This window comes from Labeo rohita, unplaced genomic scaffold (assembly GCF_022985175.1).
Source record: "Labeo rohita strain BAU-BD-2019 unplaced genomic scaffold, IGBB_LRoh.1.0 scaffold_1535, whole genome shotgun sequence".
In the NCBI taxonomy this organism is placed as follows: domain Eukaryota; kingdom Metazoa; phylum Chordata; class Actinopteri; order Cypriniformes; family Cyprinidae; genus Labeo; species Labeo rohita.
Genome location: NW_026127709.1, coordinates 1 through 17,987, shown reverse-complemented (window position 1 = coordinate 17,987; position 17,987 = coordinate 1). Strand labels below are relative to the sequence as shown.

The 17,987-nt window shown below is 39.4% G+C and overlaps 1 protein-coding gene across 1 annotated transcript; it reads right to left on the bottom strand.

Annotated features, from left to right (window-relative positions):
• Positions 1 to 85: 85 nt before the first annotated feature.
• LOC127158519 (E3 ubiquitin-protein ligase rnf213-alpha-like) lies at positions 86 to 17,632 on the bottom strand (the record flags this gene model as incomplete). The annotated part of the gene is made up of 9 exons (XM_051101604.1): positions 86 to 250; positions 12,185 to 12,319; positions 12,407 to 12,624; positions 12,710 to 12,869; positions 12,953 to 13,554; positions 13,646 to 13,798; positions 13,877 to 14,050; positions 14,168 to 14,360; positions 17,510 to 17,632. Coding segments are annotated over 9 exons (1,923 nt in total), but the record flags the coding sequence as incomplete, so codon positions are not given.
• Between the last annotated feature and the right edge of the window lie 355 nt (positions 17,633 to 17,987).

The following is a 17,987-nucleotide window of genomic DNA, read 5'->3' as shown; positions in this document are numbered from 1 at the left end:
ACAGCAGAAAGAAATTCAGGGATAATTACAACAACCATGGTGATTGACAGCAGAATTAAAAAAGTTAAAAAAGTTTTAAAATCACCTCTGCAAATCGATTGACTTCACGCTGGCCCTGATCTCCTTTGCCAGACATTAGCATCAGTTTATTCTGAAGGTCCCTGAGGTCTTCAAAATTATAAATGCGTGTCTCACAGCTTTCATCTTGCTCTTCCATAATATGTAACTTCAGAACATCTTCCAAGCATAACTGAAAAAGCAATATTCAAGGGTTGATATTATCTGCAGAAGATATACTAAATATACACATTGTACTAATGAATTATTGCATTATGTATAAGCATGATATGTAATTTAATCATATGCTATATTATCATAAAATTAAGGTGGTTTATTTTGAATCAGAAAATGAAAAGTGGTAGCTAAAATATTTGTATGATTAATATCTGTCAGAATTAAAAATTTAATTTTTAATAAACATTTAATTCTGCTAACAGCATGCATTTCAACATGTCATTCAGTCCTTCGTTATTCAATATTAAATATTTTAGTGTAGCTGAAATAGGCAATGGAAGGTTATCTATTAAAACTAAAATGATTACTGATTAAAGGTGCACTGTGTAATATTTAAGATGATCTCTAGACAGAGGTGCAATAAAATATACATAATTATGTTTTCAGGGGTGTATAAAGACCTTACTTAATGAACCATTATGTTTTTATTACCTCAGAATTAGCAGTTTATATCTACATATACCGCGGGTCCCCTCACATGGAAGTCGCCGTTATGACTGTCGCAATTCACAACCTCACCGCTAAATGCCGCAAAAATCTACACACTGCACCTTTCAGTTTTAGTTAAATTGTGACTACCTTTCCTATTGTCTTCATGCCCCTTTTTTTCCAAGGGCATGAGCGATGCCCCATTCTGAATTAAATCACTCTGTTGAGTTGATTCAGTTCAAAGAGTTGATTAAACAAGTTGGCAAATTAGTCTGAAGTGGTTTGTGAATCATTTTGAATCATTTGTTCAGTCGGAAGCAGTTTTTCACTCGTAACTACAATTGTAAAAACATGGAGAACATTAAGAGCTTTGGATGAAGTGGTCACAAGCCTGCAATCAGTTAAAACCCAATCCACAAATGCATCCTATTGTTAGCCATTGCTGAAGATCTTTATTACTGTAGTTTAACACCTGCGTTGTCTACTCAATTTTCTGCCCATAGGGGGCCCACATGGGAGAAGTGTGATATTCTAGTGAAAAGAACTCCAACTGTAATGTAGTTTTAAGAGTTTTTAAACTTGGTTCTGATTTGTTTAAAAAGATACCGTCTATTTGAAAATTTGCTTTAACGCTCTAGGGCGTTAGCGGTGGTTTAGCGCTCATAAACCTGCTGAAAGTAGACTTATCTTGGCCAGATTTTCTGGAATTTGCAGATGGCTCTGATGTCTCTATAGTGATTAACCCTTTAGGCGCCAGGGTTTTTTTTTTAATTTTTAAAAAATGCTGAATTTTGAAATTAAGATTTCAAAAGCTTGTGACTTGAAAGGGCTTAAAGATAGAGGTCTACTGTAAATTAGAAAAATGTTGGGCATGACCAAAAGTTTATGTGAGGTGTAAATATACTAATCTAATTTGCATATTATGACGTCATGAGGGGCAGCCATCTTGCATTTCACAATATTTAGGAAATAGTTGATATTGAATTGATGTTTGAACTTATTTGCATGTTTTTTTTTGTTTTTGTCTTTTTTTATCCTCATTCCAATTATCAGAAAAGAGGAAACCAACAATAACACAGGAGAAAGCACAAAATTATTACTATATTACTATACTAGTAGTAAAACGTATGTGAACAGTAGCCTTCTTTTTGATCAACTCATCAGTAATATTCAGGAAATAATAGATATTGAATGGATGTTTGAACTTATTTGCATGTGATTTTTTATCCTCTTTCCAAATGATCAGAAAAGAGGAAACCATTTGAACTCATTTGCATGTGGGTTTTTTTTTTTTTTTGTCTGTTTATCCTCATTCCAAGTGATCAGAAAAGTGGAAACCAACAATAAAACAGGAGAAAGTACTACATTATTACTATATTACTATAATATACAGTAGTAAAGTGCATGATCCAGATCACCCCGCTGCCTCTACCACGTCTCCCGGCTCTCGCACGCACAGCGCAGCCACTCCCACCTCTGTGGGGCGCTGGATCCAGAGAGCTAGTGCTACTTCCAGCCCCACGTTCACCCCTGCCACCCCCTTCCCCGTTGGGCAAAGGGTCGAAATGATTGCTTTTTTTGTGCTTCATGAACACTTTCGCCTTGACGGCAGCACCATTGCGCTGCAAAGATGTGCCGGGAGATGCACGATCATTAGACGACCGATCGTCATTTCCAAAAGGCAAATATTCCCCTTCAGAGTCAGAATTGGCGAATAACATGTGCAACACATCATTACAGTACAACTTTTTACTTTTCATTTGGCGATTTTCTCTCACAAAACTCACAATTCACTCGCACGCTATGAACTGAACTGCTTCTGCATCAGAGATACGATAGCTCACTTGCTTTGCTATTTCCTCAAACATGTTGAATAGGAACATGACGTAATTTTGGTCTAGAATCAAAGTACTACATGTCTGCCATCTAGTGGTAGGGAATACAAATGAGATATTACACCATATTAGAAACTACAGTCTGTTTTAATGAGTATGACGTCTTGTCACAATTTTGCGACTTTGGCGCTTAGAGGGTTAAACATGAGATATAATTAATTTTGGGTAAATCAAAATTAATTTTATCTATTATATGTTCCAGAGAAAATAGATTTGGCTGTGAGCAAAATCTCATCATGTTTATTTAACTTCAATCTTGTATATCAGAGTGCTGCCTGATATACAACATTGAAGGGAGGTGCTTCACATTTGTCATAATAATTTACATTTATATTTTACCTTTGCGGTTTAAATTATGTCATATAGTTCAACAGGGCATCTTGCTTTATTAATATTTATTATGAATGCCTTAAATAATGAACTTTAACAACGTATGGACAGATCCCTTTAGAGCAGCTGATGACACTTTGAAGTGACACTTGAGTGAACAAGAATATATCATAATTCATCCTCTGATTCCTCAGTCCTCATTTCCTTTCCTCGCATCCTCACACAAGGAAAGAAAGCGAGGAAAAAAAACGAGGATGCACAAATAAGAAATCAGAAGCACCCAGGAAGTTATTTTTACTTCCAACAACAGCTTGCACTGAGCAGTACTGTCATCAGAAATCACCCTTAACAGATGAAAGGATAGAATGACAAAAGATACCACTTTCCTCAGCAGACACTGAAATTGATGTTTTATTGAAATGAGATTTATCTGAAGGATGAATGCTGTATCACATGCAGGTCATCATACTCTCTCAGCCATGGCTCGGGGAGCAATGGTGGAACAGACAGTTCGGAAAGCCATGGCAGATTGGCCTTATCACTTGGCCCGACCCCTACGGCTGCAGTCAAATAGCCCCGCCCCAAAATTTTCTTAGGGACAATTAGGCGACTACCGGCCAGGATAAGCTCTGGAGGGCGCTCGGTAGGCGTGGGCACTGGAGGGCGCTCGGGGCGAGTGGGCTCTGGAAGGCACTCGGGAAGCGCAGACACTGGGGGGCGTTCGGGTTCGACGACCCAGTTCATCTTGGTTTAGGTTTCGGCAAACTGTCACGACGCGTGTCGGAATGCGCAATACGATGCAGGAGTAAAAGCAAAGTCTTTAATAAATCCACAGGCAGGGAAAGAGCAGACAAGGAGACTGGAACATACATGCCAGTGTATGTGAGCGGAGTGGAGTGGGAGCAGATCGCAGAGTGGAGCGGTGTGATTTTGAATCGAGGGAGGAGCAAATTTTTTAAAAGTCGGAGCGTTGTGGTTTTCACTCACTCCAAGAGCACTACACCACCGCTCCATCATGAGTACAATTCATGTCAACGGTCCGTAATATAACTGCATATTAAGCAAGAATTCACGTTAAACATATTTAGCTAGCTTGATAGAGATGGATCACTCAAATCAGAAAGAATGTGAAGGCTATGATGACGGCAATGGACATGATTGGTAAATTCACAAGGAATTAGTTTGTTCCTTCTAGATACTGAATATTTTCAGGTGAAAGCATGATTTACACAGGTACAACACTTATTCACATGCAATTGCTGTGTCAATAATGCATTAAAACAAATGTAATGGTATCTGATTCAAATGAGCAGAAATCTGTAAGAAATGCAGCGATCCGTAGGTAAAATAACTGACAAAAACTTATTTTCATTACAAGCTTTGCACTGCAAAAAGAAGCAATTATACTCTTAATATTCTATAGTCTTTGTTTTAATGCTGACAATGTTATTACCGTGGCATGTGGTAGGAACAGAGTTCGCAGACTAGTGTTCCAAACTCTCCTGTTATTGTATTTTTTTATATTTTATATTTATGCTCTATATTTTAATATAGGTTATGAACAGGACTGTTATATTTTAAACATACTGAAAATTTTTTGATACGGAGCAAAGGCAGAGCGGTATTTCTGATATCAGCGAGCGAGGAGTGGAGCGGGAAATGGTGAACCCGGAGCGGAGTGATTATTAAATGCACGGAGCGCGGAGGGGAAATTTCCGGTCACATACTCTGATACACGCACACAGTAGGAAACATATGTCACATATGGTGTAATGTTAGTAACATTGTAACATTGTTGCCGAAACCAGGAAACACAGAAATCAGACAAACTTATAAGGGGGTGCTAATTACAACCAGAGGTGAGGGGAAAGATGCTAATTAACAGGAAGAACCAAATTTGGGCATAGGAGCAACCAAACAGCGGAGGGAAGGCACTAGGAAAGAACTGACATACAGTCCATAAACCCGACAGTCCATCTCTATCTAATAATACTTTACTCCACATAACACACTGCTTTTAATGCAGTAATACAATAAGTTTTTAATGAAGCAACTCAACGTTCCTTCGTTACTGTTACGAATGGTTCAGATGCAGAACATGGACCATGGAGATGAAAATCAAAATAAGTCTTTTAATAAGTCCACAGGTTGAATCAGGCAGGAATAAACAGGAAACCACATGAACATCCAAACACGTCAAACAACATTAAAGACCGAAAGGGAACTGAAAACACAGACCAACTTATAAAGGGGCTGCTAATGACTAAGACAGGTGTGGCAGATAACGCTAATGAGGGAGAAACAAAAGCAAACAGATCAACAGGGGGTGACAAAGGGAAAAACCAATGCACACTGACTGACAGTTCTGTGACAGTTACTAGTTCTAAAGTGATTTTTTTAAATTAGTAATGGAGGCTTGGGCTTAGCTGTTCAACTTTAGATATGAATCCGTGGTGAAATTAAGTAGTTCTACACAAGAGTGCTTTTAAAGACACCCCCTCGTTGTGTCTTATGTATTTAGACATTCATGCCTATAATAAACTGCATGTTTACTGCCTTCCTGATGAATTAACTATATATATATATATATATATATATATATATATTTATATATTAGTCATTTAAGTTATCTTCTCATATGATATAGGCGTCCCAGTGCTTGCATGACGAAGGAGTAAATGTAAAAATCTTTAATAAATCCTTTGGCAAGGTAAAAACTGACAGAGAGACTAGAACAAAGGAGGAAATGTGGAATGTGACATTGGGTAACGCTGTTGTCAGACCAGGAAAAGTCTAGGTTATGTATGTAACCCCCGTTCCCTGAAGGAGGGAACGGAGACGTTACATATGGGAACTCGCTAGAGGACCTATCAGCTCTGAGCTATAGAGAAAGGGCCAATGAAAATTGGCTAGTGGATTTTGCATGCAAAGCCACTTCCCTGTACATACGGGTATATAAGATATCCACTAGTGCATCCACTATTCAGGTTTTTGCTGAGGAGCTGAGCCTACAGCACAGCCCAGGATCGTGGCAAGGGGATGTAACGTCTCCGTTCCCTCCTTCAGGAAACGGGGGTTACGTATGTAACCTAGACGTTCCCCTTCAGTCGTTTCACTATGGCGTTACAAATGGGAACAGACCCATGGAAAACGCCACAATCCTGAGGCAGCGTTACACCTGGGAATCAGAACCAGAGCAAATGGTCCCAGAACATAACCTGCCCAACACCCTGTGGACCAGAAGGGGCCCACCAAGGAAGCCAACTGCCAACTCTTTTATTTTATTTTTTTTTTGCGACTGAAGCAGTCGTTGGGTAGCAGAGCACATGAGGTACATGTGGAAAACTAACTAAGCTAAGGGAGGGGAGACACAGTGATATGACCGCGGAACTGAGACATGATGCCACAACCAACAGGGTGAAGGAGGCCCAGTTGGAACACAGCAGGACTAGTCCAGACTGCGGGGCAAGGAGGAACCAGAGTTCACCCACCAGGGGAAACACTGGAAATAGCGCACGGATCCATAGGGAATGGCGCAGCAAGCTGACACCAAGCCGGCCTCCCACAAATTACCTGATGTTACCTAACACACGGGAAGACACAGGCTCAACGTGGAGATTGTAGAATCTCGCAAAGGTGTTGGGTGTCACCCAGCCTGCAGCTCTACAAATGTCTGCTACAGAGGCAATGTGCGCCAATGCATAGGAGGAGACAACACTCCGAGTGGAGTGAGCTCTGTGCAAGGAGGCTCACTGGGGGAAATGCGTACTTGGGCCTTTATCTGGGCCTCCCCAAATTGACTCCAAATCAGCTGGACCGTCTGGGGATGGAGTCGCCATTCTCCAGAGAGAGTGAGCTGTCGTGAAAGCATGTCAGCTGCAAGACTGAGCTCCCCTGGTAGGTGAACGGCACACAACGATTTGAGCCACTTCTGACTGCATAGGAGTAGATGGCAGTCGAGTTGCGACATGCGACGGGAGCGTAGACCTCCCTGACGGTGTACGCCACGGTCGCATTGTTATCTGTACGGATGAGAACATGCTTGTCGTAGAGCATCGGAAGAAATCAACGCAGTGCGAGAAGCGTGGCTAGCAACTCGAGGCAATTGATATGCCACTGTATCCGAGGTCCTATCCAGGAGCCCAAGGCTGCTTGCCCGCTGCACACAGCATCCCAGCCTGTCATGGACAGGGACAGACCAACTGGGAGGACTCTGTACTGATATGCCTGACCCTCGAAAGCAAACCGAAGAAATGTCTGTGTCAAGGTAAAATCGAGACATGAAAGTATGCGTCCTTCAGGTCGATGGCTACAAACCAATCCTGGTGGCGAATGCACGAAAGTATGCGCTTCGAAGTAAGCATCTTAAACTGTAGCCTGTGAAGGGATAGGTTCAGTACTCGTAGGTCCAGGATCGGTTGTAATCCACCGCTCTTTTTGGACACAATGAAGTAGGGACAAGGAAGGGGACTCATCCCAGAAGGAAAATCGTGTTGTAGAAAAATCATGCTGTGTGAAACAGCACTTACTCTTTCAGGTTCCCGCTTTGGCGAATCCAGGCTCTGAGTCTGAGTCAGAGGAAGCGTAGCAACGCTCAGGAGCAGATCTCAGATGACAAAACCCAGAGATTTTGGAAACTGCTCTTTTTGTGAAAGAGGGGTTCCACCGACCCATGAGTCGATGGCAGCTGAGTGAACAGAGGCCCCCGGCCCTCCCCCAGGGGTGGGGACGCAGGTGTTGTGGTTCCCCAAAGAGCAACTTCTGCAATCCCTGGGCTGCCAATGTCAGGGACGCTTAGCAGCTCTGCGGGTGTTCTTCGCAGGTCCCTGAGAATCGGGCGGCACCACTCTCCAACGGCGGGCCAAGTGGCAGCGTTTGCGGGCACAAGTGCACCCGCCCCCAGAAACCAATCATCCAGCCTTCAGTGATCAGGCGAGGGTACCTTTGGCACCTCGAGCTTGATCCCCTTGGCGGCCCTGAGAAGCATAGCCGACAGTTCATCATCCGCGGGGGAGTGCCGCTCCGCTCCGATACAGCAGCTTCATCTTCCGATTGCTCCCCCTCTGACGCCGCAATAGACATCCTATCCTCTTCTGAGGCGCCAAAAGTGACGCTAGGCCCACAGCGCAGGGAGCGTTCTGTTTCGGCAGCATCACAGGGGTACGTTGTGAGGCAGAAGACCGCAGGGTTTTAGTATCCTTATGAATATTGATATCGCCGCATTCATTTCATTATTATTGTTGTTTTTAATTGCCATACCAATGGCCTTATGTTTTCAATTGCATTATTAAACAGTTTAATCGTAATGTTATGAAGTTATAACATTTCATTCTGCAATTTCTGCTGCCAGCTCGTTTCCAAGAATAGGTCTACATAATGTTAAACAAGACTACACTTCAAACCCTTAAAATAATCAACATTTCTGCAATCGTTTAACCATTCATGTAATATTAACTATGTTTGCTGTGGTGGGACACAAAAGGCGTTTCTCCGACATGCTGTGAGCCTGTGACTAACAATAGAACCATAAAATACACAGAACATGCATCATAATTACAAAATGAACTAATTTTATTTGTGCGCTGTAATCCAGATCTTCAGAATCCATACGATTGCGAGGAACAGAACCAAATTAAGCCTTTATCCAGCGATCTTCATACTCCATTCTGAGTAGCGAATCCAGAAGTAACAGCAATAAACCCGCGCAAGAAGTGCATTTTTTCAAATTCAAATATTGCCGTATTAAGAAACGTCAGGTTTTACGACAGGAAAATTGAGCGCTCATTGGCTCTCGTCTGCATTCGTCACAGATTACGACATGCCGTGTTTCTGGTGAAATGTGTTTGAAAGAAGCGCGGACGCCTTTATGGGAGGATCAGGGTATTAATCTGGATAATATTTTCAGCGATTAATAACTTAAATTCTGCTCAGCACTTCAAACTGTATTACTGTATTTCGCCAGAGAGGACTATGGCTGCAAACGGATCGTTATTTGGATTACTTTTTTGTACGACTGCTGACATTTTTGCAATAAATAAATGATTGTGATTGCACTTTTCTGTCTGTCATGTTTTTCTTTATTACTGTACAGAGAGAGTTATGGTTAATGTTAGGTTTAGAGGTGGGCAACTATAAAAAAATATTTGTATGCTGTATTCTTACTAAATTGGTAAATTCCCTGCATATTTTGGTCAGTTACGTTTTATATTTGTTTATATTCGCTATAAAATGGGTTTGGTTTAGGTTTGGGGGTAGGTTAAGGGGACAAAGAATCTAAATCGCTTATTCATAAAATTATAAAAATGCATATCTGCTATAAAATGGGTAGGTTTAGGTTTGGGGGTAGGTTAAGGTGGCTAAAAAATCTAAATCGCTTAATAAAATGATAAAACAGGCACTGATACGAATATCTTAATGAAATACAAGATACGTAAATATATTAGGTTTTTTGTCTAAAAATACATAGCCATTTGTACGTTTAAAACGTTGAAATACGTATGAATTATGTTTTGTGCCTCTATACGTTACATATATTTCTACGTATAAACAATGAGACCAGGCTGCACATTCAAAAAAAAAACCTATTAACCAAGCTGCTGTGATGTCTGCTTATTAAAGAACAAAATAAAGAAAAAGAGGAAATAAATAACTTTTGTAGCTTTAATGAATCCTTAAAGCTACAAAAGTTAATTATTTCCTCTTTATTAAATTAATTCAATTAATTTAGAATTCAATGTTTTATAACTGTATTCAATTTCTTTTTATTTCCTAATTGCTGAAGGGCACATGTAAATGTGAAGACTATTTTATGTTCACTTGAATTATGAGTTGCTATTTTTTAAAGTCTAATAAATGTTACAATCGATAGCTCTCATTTATGCTGTATAGTTGAAAGGTTATAATCAATGGTTAAATATAAGGGAAAAAATAATTTCCTAGAGACATTAGTGGTATCGGTATCAGTGATACCTTCAGTTATAAAAAAAAAAAATTAACAGTTATTAAAAGATATACTGCCTTTATGTTGTTTTTACATTCATTTGAAGATTGAATGTGAAATTATTGCACTATAAAAGTATATTTAAAAATGTTAATGTTAGGTGGGATTTATTGATTTCAGAAACAAAGGTACAATTTATATTTTATATACAGTGAGGTCAATAAGTATTTGATCACCCTGTGATTTTGCAAATTTTCTTACTTCGAAATCATGGAGGGGTCTACAATTTTCAGCATAGGTGCATTTCCACTGTGAGAGACAGAATCTAAAAATAAAAATCCGGAAATCACATGAGTCAAAAAAATTTTAATATTTGGTACAGAAGCCTTTGTTAACAATTATAGAGGCCAAACAGTTCCTGTAGTTCTTCACCAGGTTTGCACACACTGCAGGAGGGATTTTGGCCCACTCCTCCATACAGATCTTCTCTAGATCTGTCAGGTTTCGGGGCTGTCGCTGAGGGAGCTGTGTGTTTCAGCTCCCTCCAAAGATTTTCTATTGGATTTAGGTCTGGAGACTGGCTAGGCCTCTCCAGAACCTTGATATGCTTCTTACGGAGCCACTCCTTGGTTTTCCTGGCTGTGTGGCTTTGGGTCATTGTCATGTTGGAAGACACAGCCACGACCCATCTTTAATGCTCTGACTGAGGGAAGGAGGTTTTTGCCCAATATATCACAATACATGGCCCGTTCATCCTCTCCTTAACACAGTGCAGTCGTCCTGTCCCCTGTGCAGAAAAACACTCCCAGAGCATGATGCTTCCAGCCCCATGCTTCACTGTAGGTATGGTATTATTGGGATCATACTCATCATTCTTCTTCCTCCAAACATGGTGAATTGAGTTAAGACCAAAAAGTTCTATTCTGACCACAGGACTTTCTCCCATGACTCCTCTGGATCATCCAGATGGTCCCTGGCAAACTTCAGACGGGCCTGGACATGGGCTGACTCAAGCAGGGGAACCTTCCATGTGATGCAAGATTTTAAACCATGACGTTTTAGTGTATTACTGACAGTAGCCTTGGAAACGATGGTCTCAGCTCTCTTCATGGCATTGACCAGCTCCTCCCGTGTAGTTCTAGGCTGATTCTTCACCATTCTTAGCATCACTGATATCCCACGAGGAGAGATCTTCTGTGGGGCCCCAGTCCGAGGGACATTGACAGTCATCATTAGCCTCTTCCATTTTCTGGCAATTGCTCCAAAAGTTGTTCTTTTTTCCACCAAGCTGCATGGCAATTGCCCTGTAGCCCTTTCCAGCTTTGTGAAGGTCTACAGTTTTGTCTCGTGTCTTTTGACAGCTCTTTGGTTTTGCCCATGTTGCTGCTTAGACTTTGGCTGATTGTGGGGTGCACAGGTGTCTTTATAACAGCTAACGACCTCAAACAGGTGCTACTAATTTAGAATCATGAGCGGAGTGTAGCTGGACTATTTAAAAGCAAAATAACAGGTCTTTAAGGGTCAGAAATCTGGCTGATAAGCACTTATTTGACACAGTAATTCACAAATAAATTGTTAAAGGGGTCATCAGATGCCCATTTTTCACAAGTTGATATGATTCTTTAGGGTCTTAGTGAAAAGTCCATATTATACTTTGATTAAAAATTCTCAACAGTAGTAATATTACATCCAACAACACAACACCTCAATCGCTCAATTAGAGTCTGCTTCTGCACCTGAGTCACACAATGACTATCGTTTTGGGACTGTTTCAGCTCGGTGAGGGCGGGGCTAAGGTAAGACGCTCATGTCAATCAACTGTGTTTCGCCACAACGACAAGAAGCTGAGAATGAGCTGATTTTAAAAAGGGGATATTACTTTTAAAGATTAAAAAAATACCAGTGGATGGATTTTTATCATTGTAGGGTGGTTGTGTACACAACCTGTCAACACACATTAATGTTCAAACAACTTGGAAAAGTTAGTTTTGCACCCGATGAAGAAAAAAAAAAAAAAAAAAAAAAAAAAAAAAATCATACAATGTGATTTCCGGATTTTTATTTTTAGATTCTGTCTCTCACAGTGGAAATGCACCTATGCTGAAAATTGTAGACCCCTCCATGATTTCTAAGTAAGAGAACTTGCAAAATTACAGGGTGATCAAATACTTATTGACCTCCCTGTATATATATATATATAAATAAATGACAAAATTTTGCCTAAATGATGACAAAATTCATTTTAAAATGTCATTGCATTTCATCAGTATGTAATGATAATGTAGTAATGACAAACCTTTTGATTTTGTGCACTAATAATGTAGACGCCGTTCATGTTGATAGCTGAGGCCAAAGACATAGATGAGGTTTCTACTGACCCATGACTGTCCTTGACTGCTTTCAACCATTCTAAGTGTCTTGCAGAGTCACGCTGAAATCAGAGAAAATGTTGATGAACAAGAATGTGAGAAATCCTGCTTTCTTTTACTGGGTTTTAAAAGCTAACAGATTCGCTCACCAGTTTCTTTGGGAGGTTGTGGTCATTGTCAAGTGCCTTCCATAGTTTCTTCAGCATCTCTTTGAAAAGTTTGAAGTCAGCCTCTGGATTCAAATCATAGAGCACTGAGGAGTAGCCAAGAACTGCATCATGAAAACAGGCCACACGATCCACTTCCATATCGTTCTCTCCAGCAGAGATTGAAGCCAAATCAACAAAGACTTTTGACCCGTTGATGTCTGAAGTGATAAAGAGGAATAACATTTGCTTACAAAAGTTATAAAATAATTATAAAATAGTATTCCGGTGTAAACACACATTTACCTCTAAGATCCTGTTTTACCCATGACACAAAATTCTTTCTGAGGCTGAGCTCCTGAAGGCACAATCTACGGGGTTCTGTGATCTCCACAAGCACATTTTTTGCCTCCACCAACTCATCATCAATGCTGTCAAGATGCTCCTCTTTAAAATCCTTGTGTCTCTGAAAGAAAGACAGCTTTGTGGGTTAATCATTAATTCCTCATCTTATTTATCTATAACAAAATTGTCCATATGATGACTTACAGTGTTAAGCAACTTGTCCAAGATTTGAAAGTCTCCTTGTAGGCCGAGTGTTTCTTTGACCATCTTGACCACCTCCGCTGACTGTACTGCCAGATGAAGCTCATGGTACTGCTCAATCTGATAGACTCTTGTTTTGACCCAGCGTTGGTCATCATTGAGATCTAGTTGGCATAAGTTTGCAAATTCTGCTTCCAGTTCTTTAATTTTTCCCTTGTAGGCTCTAAATTTGACATCAATAGTTTTAAAAGGGATGCTGCCCTCTTTAAGTGTTGTGTATATGTTTTTGTAGGCGTTGTAGCATGGCGTAAATATGTCACTGTGAAGCTCTTTGAGTGTGATAACCAAATCGCTCTTTGAAGGAACGGCTTCATTATTTTTAGCAAACTTTGTTGCCTCATTTTTCCAACACATTCTGAAGATGAAGCTATCTTTGAAGGTGTAAAGGACCTCTGCCATAGATCGAACATTATCTTTAAGCTCAAAGTAGTAGACTACTCCTATTGCAGAGAGAGTTTTATTTAATAAACAAACATCCACAAACTTGTCCAAGTCCGTCTCATCAATGTCATTTCGGCATTTGTCGTTCAACCCTTCAAAATCAACTGTAAATAAAATAGAAACATAATAATAAATATTAATATTAACATAATATTAAAATCTTTTATTGTCAGGTGTTTAAAAGAAAGCTTGTACCCTTCAGATGTTCCTGGAGATTGCAGCATATTGTGATGAGAGAATCCACCAGTGATTTCTCATGATAAACAGCCTTCACCTCCTCTTGTCTACAGTCAAGAAGCCTGTTCATGGCATTGGTGTCCCTGTATTGTTCATTGTCACAAAAACAATCTGAGAAAAAAAAAACAGTAAGGTTATGACTTTTTTTACAGTATGTAAAAGGGAAGTATCATACATGTCATATTTTACCTAAATGAAGCAGGTCAAGATAAGCAGGCTTGTTTTGCAGGATGTGCTTGAGGAGCTTTATTTTTATTTTCCCTGATACAAGTTGATTTGAAATTTTTGTGAATGATGATATTGCCATGGTAAATTTCTCTTTAGCTTTTTCAGAAAGCTGACTGATCAGTTTTTCATCAGAACCTACGGAGTAAAAAAATGCACATCTATATAAGAGTATATAAACATTACATATGTTTCTTTAAGATTGTTTCTGTCTCAGAATGATGATCCAGTATGCAGAGGGAATCCATATCATACCATTGAGCTGAAAGATATTCTTAGCTGCTGGCCAGCCCAGTAGATGTTTAAGAACAGCTTCTTCATCCTCCAGATAGCCTCCATTGCGGTCTCTTGGCCATGACTTCAGTATGATGGTAGACACAAGTGTGTCAATTTTCCAGTTTAGTTTGAGATTATTTAACCTCTCAAAAAGTGTGCCCTCAGATTTAGCCTGTTAAAAAAACATCTGTTCAGTAAGTGTCTGTATTAATGTTTTTCATCGTTCATCTTATTGAACACTCCACTTTTTTTGGAAATAGGCTCATTCTCCAACTTTCTCTGAACTTATCTCCTTGCTCATTTATGACCCTCTTCTCTTCTCTGGCTCCTCCGCCTCTCATTCCCACACTTTTCCCTGAAAAGTTTCACTAAGAAGATCCATACACCATCCATATATCTTGAGAATATATTGTTTTTCCCCTTCATTCTAAAGGTCTCTGTTCGATTGGTAAAATGGTCTCAATTTCACAGCAGTCAGTTATATTTTAAGAAAGATTGAAAACTTTTATTGGATTTGCTGCTAAGGGGTATGTTTTAGGGTCAGATGACAATCTCCAACCAGGTGTGACCCTGCGTCGCAAGATTTCCTGACAAACCAAAAGGTCTTTGTGTTTTTACAACTGGTTGGAAGATTACTTTGTTCTGGTTTGGAGTATTTAAGTCAAAACAACACTACCTCTGGATTCTGCAGTCAGAAGAACCCCCACACTGTGTGTGTGTGTGTGTGAGTCTGTGGAGCTAAACCTCCAGGTCTCTCTCATGCTGCAGTGCGTCTCTCTGATAGTCAGGTATGCATCTCTCACTCTTATGATTCATCGTTGAGCGAACAATGTTATACATTTATCGAAATTGAAATTGAATTGGATTCTCATTGTTTAATTATGTAATTGGCATGATATTTTTTTACCTGACACATAAAATGTTATATTTGATTTATTCTGATATTTCTGGAAATCATTAGGACTAGTAAATTGTGAGGAGATTTTCTGTTACCACAAATTCAGTGCCTTGCAAAAGTATTCATACCCCTTCATTTTTTTCACATTTTGTTTTGTTGCAGCATTATGTTAAACTGCTTTAAATTAGTTTTTCCCCACATCAATTTACACTCCGTACACCATAATAATGACAAAGCAAAAACCAGATTTGCAAATTTTACAAATGTATTAAAAATAAAACACTGATAAGTACATTGCATAAGTATTCAGTACATAGTTGAAGCACCTTTACAGCATCAAGTCTTTTTGGGTCTGATGTGACAAGCTTTGCACACCTGCATTTGGCAATTATCTGCCCTTCTTTGCCTCACCTTTTCACCTCTCAAGCTCTGTCAGCTTGGATGGGGGCTGGCAGACGTTTTCTAGAGTCCTAGTTGTTCCAATCGTCTTCCATTGTGGATAATGGAGGCTACATGCTTCTGTGAACCTTCAATGCAGCAGATTTTTTTCTGAACTCTTCCCTAGATCATTGCCTTAACCAAGTCTGTCACTGAGCTCTACAGGCAGTTATCTTGACCTCAGGACTAGGTTTTTGCTCTGATATGCATTTTTAGATGTTAGACCTTTTCTGAGAGGTGTGTGCCTTTCTAAATCATACTCATTCAAATGAATCTGCCCCAGTTTAACTCCACTCCAAGTGTAGTAACATCTAGAAGCAATATGAATGCTCCTGAGCTAAATTTCAAGTGTCCCAGAAAAGGGTATGAATACTTATGCAACGGGATCTTTTCAGTTTTTTTATTTTTAATAAATTTGCACAAACGTTAAAAACCTATTTTTTGCTTTGGCATTATGGAGTAGGGAGTGTAGATTGATGTGGGGAAGAAAGTAATTTAAAGTAGTTTAACATAAGGCTGCAACATAAAATGTGAAAAATTGTGTATGAATACTTTACCTTGGCTGTATACAGTGCCTTGCGAGAGCAAACTGGAGGCTCATGATTGAACGGAGCAGTAGGAACATCTTCTGAGACCTCCTGATTCCTGTCTATTGATGATGTTAACACGTTGTGCGGGAATAAAATAAGTAAACTATACTTTTTGTTTAGAGCAAGCAGTAAGCGGCTGGCAAAGCAGGTATTAGTCACCCACAACCTCTGAGTAAAATCATGAGATCGGCGCCAAACTCAAATGAGACATTAGGTCCCCCAACGAACGAATAATTGAAAATATGGAATGTCTAGAATGATCAAATTTAATGATCATTTGAAACTGGAGTCAGATTAATACGGAGCCAGATTAAAATTGAAACTAAATCTTGATAAATCAAGTGAACTTTGCAGAAGCGCTGTGAAAAGACAGAACATGCATTAAACCTTCAACCAGATCACTGGACTTAGCTTTCGGGCCAGTGAGTGGATCCTCTGACATCTGGTGGTGAGCGGTCCGCAGAACACCGACCAGATTCGTAACACTTTCACTTCTATTGTCCTCATTTGTGAGTCTCTTTGGATAATAGTGTCTGCTAAATGACTAAATGTAAAGTTAAATGTAGTGGCCTATGACTATGGTGTGCCTGGGATACCACGCCGACCTGCTTAATAGTGGCATTTGTCATTTGATAATGTTCATTGACATAACTTCACACACTTTGATTAAGCAATTCAAAAAGTAGCATCTATAACACTGCCGACAACTGAAATCAACCACACACTAGCACTGCTAATGAAAATGTTACAAATAAATGGACATTGAGGTTGCGCAGCTAAATATGGTAAACCGCGGTTAAAGTGTATACAAACACAAATGCCTTTTTATTGAAACCTGTTCTCATGTCCATATGTTGTCAGCATATCCTCACATCAATCACATGCACTAGACTGCATGTTGTTTCAACTGTATATACACAGATGTGTAAACACTACTGCTTATATGATTATTACTCCTCTCCTGCACTGACTGTAAGACTTTTAAACATTTATTGTAAGCAATATAAAAACTCTAATAAACATTTTGGTTATTGTAGTATATACAAAAGTTGTATTCATTGAATTTACTGAAATATTGAAAATATGGACATCCTAAAATATGTTATCAAATGTTACATGATCTATTTAATAACTCACAAGAATCACAATATTTTCTTTCTTTCTACTAAAAGACAATCGGTGGAACAATTTTTGTCACGAAACATGCATGCATTTTTAGGTTGGCATGTAACTAGCGAGATACGCAATTCTCTTGGTACAAATAGGAGATATGATGCTTAAACTGGACTAGGTATTGGACCTAATCTCCATACAATTAATGTTGTAATGTACAGTATGTGTGTGTGATGCTAAATGAATCCTGTTGTCAGAGAGAACAATGTGAAAGTCCTTTACCTGGCATATTGCAGTAACAGCCTGGAGAGCACACTTCTCCACACTACCCAGCAATAAAGGCTTGGAGTCACTAAGTTCCTTCATCTCTGAGCAGTACACCAGGATTTTATCGAAATTATTTTCCTAATAAGAGTAAAAAATAGTTATGTTTATTTACAAATACAGAAAAACAGACATTGAAAACAGACGTCGGTGAGGGCTGTCAGTTGTCCAGGTCACTGCAAAATGCTACACGAGAGTCACATTTACTACAGTTCATCAAGATGCAAATCTCAGTTGCCTAACGTCCTAGCATTTCAGTGGATTTGAAATGTACAGGAAGGCTGTTTTCAGTCAAAATCCTGTGGTTTGACACCACTTGTATGAACTTCCGTAAAGCAATAAAAATACTTTGAGCTGAACTACAATAAACTAGAGACTATGCATGAGAAATTAATAATTCATTTTCAGCATTTCAACCAAATAACAATTCCAAGTT